Genomic DNA, 7022 nt, shown 5'->3' with positions numbered 1-7022 from the left:
GGTGAGATGTTCCTCTTCCTCCTGGGCAGGCTGAAACTGCACTGAAACTGGGTATCACCTCTCTGCTCCCCTGGGGATATCTGAAAGGACAAATCTTGAGCAAACAGCCAATAACAAAATCTGATTTTCCTTTGTTAGTCACACTGTGTACCTTGAAGGAGAGGCTGGTGAGCAGCAGGTTGTACCAGTGCCAGCAGGGTGATAAAGCTGGAGTTTTGCATAGGTGTTGGCACGGAGGTGTGCACCCCGGATACAGGTGTTTGCTGAGGCTAACTGCCCCCTGGGTGTGCAGCCAGCCATGGGAGGGGACAGATGCATAAAGAGCCCCAGAAGCAGAGCAGGCTCCATCCTCCTGGAGAGCCCTGAGGCTGTGCCTGCTCAGGAGAAAGCCAGGCTCCAGCAGCAACATGTCCCAGCTGGAAACTGCCATGGGAATGACCATTGCTGTCTTTGACCAGTATGCAAGGACTGATGGCAACAGGCAAACCCTCAGCAAAGCAGAACTGAAGGCCCTCCTGGAAAAGGAGCTCCCAAACTTCCTTGCGGTAAGAGAACTAACACCATGGCACCATTTCTGTGTGGCAGGTGAAAGAGCAGCCTGCAGGAACACTTTTTAGTACATTTTTAGGGAAATTACATCCAAAAATATGCAATGTTTTGGAGGAAAATATAAAATTTAAAAAAGGTTTTGCACAAACTGTGTAAAGCTGATTTTAATATGCAGGACCACTCCCTGTTTGCTAAATTAATCACTTGAGTTATCAGGATGATGGCTTTGAAATAGATTGCGTTTCAAATTCAGAATTCACCTATTTCCATTTATCTCAGATTTATCAGCTTACTTCATGTCACAACTGCTGTGAATGTAGTTGTGCAGTCAGCAGTTGAAGATCTTGATTGCAGACAGGGAATTTCTCTAAATATTTATACATTTACCTTCTTTAGGTGTTTATACTACATACTCAGCATGCTCATCAAAATGATGCATTAACCAGAAGAAAAGATGAACTCAGAGCAAAGTGTTTGGCATCTGTCTTTAATAGCAAAAGAAAGACCTGGAAATATATTTTACAACACAGATTTGTATGTAATCACAAAGTGCATTTAAGTAGGTACTCAGAGTGCTTAATATGTTCTAGTAAAAGCTTTAGCTGCCAGGGGGACAAATGCTTTTCATTTCCCATTGTTTTCTGGCTTTTTTATTTGCTTCCCTTCACTAAAAATTCAGAAAGCATTCTTTAATACTTTGTTCTTTCCACACAGGTGTAATGTTTCCCTATTTGTACATTTATTGTTCTTAATGGCAAAAGTCTAGAACCAAATGCTCCATGTGTGGCTCTCAGTTTTTGCATCCAGCACAGTTCAGTTTTTTAACAACTATTTCAGGGCACTGCAGCCAGGGCACTTGATACAATTTAGTATCTTTCCATGCAAGCTATGTGAATTCACCACATGAAATCCACACCTGCTGGAGTCATGTCTCACAAATTAAAGAGATGCAATATTCAGAATAAGGACCTGGGTGGCTCAGGGGGAAAGATTCCAGAGTTTCTGAGAAAGCTGTATAAGACAGATCAGTGCTTGTGACTCAACAGCATCACAGAAGGTTCTGCCCCTGATTGTGGAGCTCTGTGGGACCCACAGCACCTCCATGTAAGGAGAAACAAAACCAACACCAAAACCACAGTCCTAGGAGGGAATAGAAATCCCCCAGACACTCAAACTTTGGTCTAAACGAGGCTGGGGAGCCACTGCACCAGACAGCTACCAAACGGGATGATGCTCAAAGGTTTGTCCTCACTGTGTTTAGTGTTTTCCCGTAACTGGTAGAAAAATTGGTATTTTCCAGGAAGAGAATTAGCTTTTTGTCCTCTTATGTTACAGTCTCCATCTCCCTTTCTTCCTTTACCTCTTCTAGGACTTTAAAAAAAAAAGGCAAAATCACTTTTACGCCAGTACTTGAAATAAATTTGAAGCAGCAATCTTCCTTGTTTCTGTCCTGCCAGACTGATAACTGCAAGAAAAAAATTGAGAACATAAGTCTGACTTCAGAAAAAAAGTTGCACCTGCATTTCCCTGCCATTTATATCCATTCTTCTTTATTTGCAAGAAATTCTAGGAAACTGTTTGTAATTACTCATGTATTCTTTTGGCCTTAGAATTGGTTATTAGCTGACACAGCTCACAAGTGTCTTGAATCAATCAGGCAGAAATACCACAGGACTGAAGGACTGGACTCAGTTATAAAGAGTTTCCAAAAAACAATTCCCACTTGTGCATTTCAGAAATAATTCAGAGGCTAAAATTAGTTCATACAGTTCACTAAATAATTTAAAATATTCACTTATAAAATTAAAACACTGTAATTTACAAAGTGAAAATTAATAAAACCTTCCAGACACATTCATCAGTCAAATCTAGGGAGGAACTGGTTCAGTTTTTAGTGATTGTAAAGGCACTGTATTGAAAGGGATACATTAAATTGCAGAATGAGAAATTTAGTTAACTAGACAACGATCAAAAATTACCTTCATATTTAAATTAAGCTAGTAATTATTTTTAATTCGTGGACATTTTCCAAAAGTTTGTATAACTTCTTTGTAACATCAGATTTTTTCATCTTCACAAAATCCACAGGGTTGTTTTCTAGTTTAAATAGGTCTGTACTGCCATCTCCTGTTTAATTTCAAAAGTGCAGCTTTTAAAATCTCTGTAGATGATCAGAGCCAAAAAGACCTCCTGTAAGCTATGTTAGAAAGTAACTACTTTCTTTTTGATGTATTTTGGCAAAATTAAAATAAAAATACCCAAAAACCCAAAACAAGCAACCACACTTTACTTGGATGATGACTTGCTTAACATCAGCCTTGAGATGTACTGGTTCACAGCACCACAGAAGCACAGAATATGCTGAGTTCGTGGGACTCACAAGGACTGAGTTAAACTTCTGGCCCTGCACAGCATCATCCCCCCAGGAATCAAACCCTGTGCCTGAGATGCTGTCCAACTCTTCTTGAACTCTGTCAGGCTTGGTGCTGTGACCTCTTCCCTCTGGAGCCTGTTCCAGTGCCCAACCACCCTCTGGGTGAAGAACCTTTTTCTAATATCCAACCTAAACCTCTCCTGGCACAACTTCAGGCCATTTCCTGAGGTTCTGTCACTGGTCACCACAGAGGAGAGATCAGTGCCTCCTCCTCACGAGGAAGCTGTAACTGCAATGAGGTCTGCCCTCAGTCTCCTCTTCTCCAGGCTGAACAGAACAATTGCCCTCAGCCACTCCTTACACAGCTTCCCCTGAAGGCCCTTCACCACCTTTGTTGCCCTCCATTGGACACTCTAATAGTTTAATGTCTTCCTTTTATTGCGGCACCCAAAGCTGCCCCCAGCACTGGAGCTGAGGCTGCCCCAGGTCAGAGCAGGGCAGGACAATCCCCTCCCTGGCCTGGCTGGCCATGCTGTGCCTGGTGCCCCCAGACAGGGTTGACCCTTCTGGCTGCCAGGGCACTGCTTACTCATGTTCAACTGCCGGGTGACCAGGACCCCCAGCTCCCTTTCCATGACACTGTTTTCCAGCATCTCATTGCCCAGTCTGTCTGTACATCCAGGCTTGTCCCATCCCAGGTGCAGAATTTGGCACTTTCCCTTGTTCCCTTCATATGGTTGGTGATTGCTCAGTCCTCTCATTTGTTGAGGTCTCCCTCCAGGGCCTCTCTGTCTTCAACAGAGGCAGAAGCCCCTCTCAGTTTTTTATCTTCTGCAAACTTGCTCACTAACCCTTCCAGTCCTGCATTCACATCATTTATGAAAATATTAAAGGGCTCAGGGATGAGGATGGAGCTCTGTGGAACCCCACGAGTGACAGGTCACCAGTCTGATGTCCCCCCATTCACTATAACCCTTTGTGCTCCACCCATGATCCAGTTGCTCACCCATCATAGGATGTGTTTATCCAGTTGTGTGTTGAATATTTTGTCCAGGAGGATCCTGTGAGAGACAGTATTGACAGCTTTGGTAAAATTCAGATTACATCAACTGGCTTGCCTTGATCAACTAGGTGGATTACTTTTTCATAAAAGGAAATCAAGTTTTGATAAGCAGGACTTCCCTCTCATGAAGCCATGCTGGCAGTGACTGATGACTGTGTTCAGTCATTCCATCAGAATAATGGCAACTTCGAAGAATAATGACACCTTAGAAAAATATTTGTTGTGGTAACTCAAGCTCAGCATCCCCAAGGCTTCAGGAGGCACCAGCCCCTGTGAGCAGCTTCTGCTGGGCCATGAGGCTGGTGGCAGCACTTGAAGCACTTTTGACTCTATTTGCATCCTTTCTGGGGTGAAGGTATTCAGTGAACCTTAAATTTGACGTTTGCCCCAGGAAAGCATCTTTCTGCAAAACTACAAACTGCCTGAGCTCCAGCTGAGCCTTTCCAGGGGAGCGTATGGGGAACTCATGGCATTTAATTTGTCTGGGCAGAGTCCTCAGGGCTTTGTGTCACACAGCTTTAATCATGATAAATGCTGGTTTAGATGTAGCAAACATGCCTCTCTGTGACAGTGCATGACTGCAGTTCTCAGGTGTAATAAGCCCAGGAGCACATGCTTTTGGAGAAAGGTTCTCACTGCTGCTGTGCAGCTGGTGGGAAGACACAGGACCTTAGCAAGTGCCCAGAGCCCAGCCAAGGACATTATTTGGGGTCTGGGTGGAGCTGCTGCTCTCTGTTAGGATCATGCATTCTCTCACCTTAATCTGATCTTTTTCTTTTGCAGTCTGGGAAGGACAAGAATGCCATTGATAAAGTCTTCAAGGATCTGGATGACAATGGAGATTCCCAAGTGGACTTCAAAGAATTTGTCATCTTTGTGGCAGCTCTGACTTGCTGCTGTCACAAATATTTTGAGCAGAACGCAGCCAAATAGTTGTCAAACTACTCACATAAATTGTCTTTGCCTGTGCTCCATATGCTACTGATATGGATCCCTTCACTCCTTTTATGTACTGCCATGAAGTTTGCAAGCATGCTGGACTGTAAAAATAAACCCTACTGAGCTTAATTCCCTGTCCTGAATGCTAATTTCTTCTCATTTGTGGAACAGCCTGGGTTTAATGGCTCACACTAACTCACACTGAGTATTTTCTCTCCTTCTCTGCTTTTTAAAATTCTTTTCTTAGCCAAAAGGCTCAATATTCATCCCAGTGCAGAAGCTGTTCAACAGTAAATGCTGCTGGAGCTGTGAGTCAGCTGGAGGCTGTTTTTATCCATCAGCATCTCTGGGATGCAGCCCAAATCCACATGTGCCACCACAGCTGTACAGGACAGGCCTCACTGGCACTACCTTTGAGCCTGTTTGGTACCCTCAGGTGAAGGGCTGTCTTGTAAGTTCCTTCTTGGTTAAAACAGCAAAACAAACCTGAACACCTTTTTTTTCCCCTGAATGGAGGATTCACTGCAGTTTTGTGTGCTGGTGAACCATCTCACCCAGATCATATAGTTTTACTTCCTGTGACACCATAAGACTTTTGTACCAATATATTGATATTACTTTAAAATAAATTTAAATACTCTCCCTAATAGCATGCCATAATATTTTGCCTGTAGCAAGACTTATGGAAGCAATTGTTGCTTCCTTACCTGAGCAGTGTCTGTGTGGAGAAGTGAAAGAGTTTTCTTTCAGAGGAGCAGGCAGCAGACATCAGCTGGAACTCTGCAACTGGAGCAAGACCGAATTAAATCTGTATTTTGAAGCACTTTGCAAGTGACCATCCCAATGCAAACTGCAAAACCATTACAATTTGATCCTTTATCTCCAGAACAGTCCTGTTTTGGACTATTCCTATCCTATACCAAAAGCCAAATCTCCCCCTGTCTTACTGCACATGCAAACCTGCTGTGTAGGTAGAGGTGTCACAACTCCCTGCACTCTCTGGAGCCCCTGAAAGATCACGCAGCAGAGCAAAGGCAGGAACAATAGCTCTGTAGGTGTAGAGCTCTGCTTTAACTGCAAAAGCACTTCCCCCTTGCTGCTGGAGCCTGGTACAATGAGCTGCATGCCTGGAACAAGAGCTCAGTTTCACTGTGTTTCCTGAATCTGAAGTTACGCCACAGGTCTGACCCATTCATAACCCTACAAAAACATATTTTGTTTAGGTGTATTCATCTTTTGGGGAGCCCACTGGGAAAATTGGATCTTATTGGCTTATTTCAGCCTGTTGTAACCCTTATAGGTGCTGTTTCATGTAGCTTGCTCTGGTGCTGGATGGCTGGAGTTGAATTGAAACACATCCATTACACTTGCAGAAGTGCCACTGTCTGTGTTATTGACAACAGCAATATTTTTCTGCACTACCTGAACAAGAAAACTACCCATCATCAAAATGCACCAAATTCTTCCCAATCCAGGAACCCCAAATTAGCCTTTTCTTCAGAGACTGCTCTGAATTTTTCCATTTTTTGAGATATCTTTACAGATGTAATCCAGCATGGCTCTGCCCTGTGGCTGCTGTGCTGCTCACCACTTGCAAGGGCAGATTCCACAATCCCACCCCTCACTATTTTGTCAGGGCTATAAATGAGACAAATGCTCTGCTTGTTGTAAAGCAAGCTGATTTTAAATGCAGAGTCAAATTTCCTACATTGCCCATCTCACTAGCTAGTGGTATAAACCATCCTCAGATGAGGAAATCTTGGTGTTACATATCACAAATTGATCGGTGTAATCTAGTAGTTTTGAAATGTATTTTTACTTTTACAAGTTTAGCATTAACATCTAATGTTCTGCACTGCTTCAGAATAACCATCCCCACCGAAATTCTTTTTTTTTACCACTATGTGGCACTAAATGCAGCCTTTTATTTACTCATTGAGCCCAAAAGTCCATGTATCATTATTGAGATAGAATGTAAAGAAACTGTATTAAGATTAGGGGAGAAAAATCAGAAGAGTTCTTAATATCATGGCAATTTAATGTCTGGACGTATACTGAATGTTCTATTGAGGGCATTTCACTGATTGCAGTGGAAGC

At 43.0% G+C, this 7022-nt stretch overlaps 1 protein-coding gene across 1 annotated transcript; it reads left to right on the top strand.

Annotated features, from left to right (window-relative positions):
• Positions 1-305: 305 nt before the first annotated feature.
• On the top strand, positions 306-5052 carry S100P (S100 calcium binding protein P). The gene is made up of 2 exons (XM_085059759.1): positions 306-545; positions 4770-5052. Exons 1-2 carry the CDS (start codon positions 408-410, stop codon positions 4917-4919), a joined length of 288 nt encoding a protein of 95 aa, XP_084915885.1. The 5' UTR covers positions 306-407; the 3' UTR covers positions 4920-5052.
• The last annotated feature ends 1970 nt before the right edge of the window (positions 5053-7022 follow it).

Source organism: Lichenostomus cassidix, chromosome 4 (assembly GCF_008360975.1).
Source record: "Lichenostomus cassidix isolate B80296 chromosome 4, HeHo_3.0, whole genome shotgun sequence".
Taxonomy (NCBI): domain Eukaryota; kingdom Metazoa; phylum Chordata; class Aves; order Passeriformes; family Meliphagidae; genus Lichenostomus; species Lichenostomus cassidix.
This window is presented reverse-complemented; position numbering and strand designations above follow the sequence as displayed.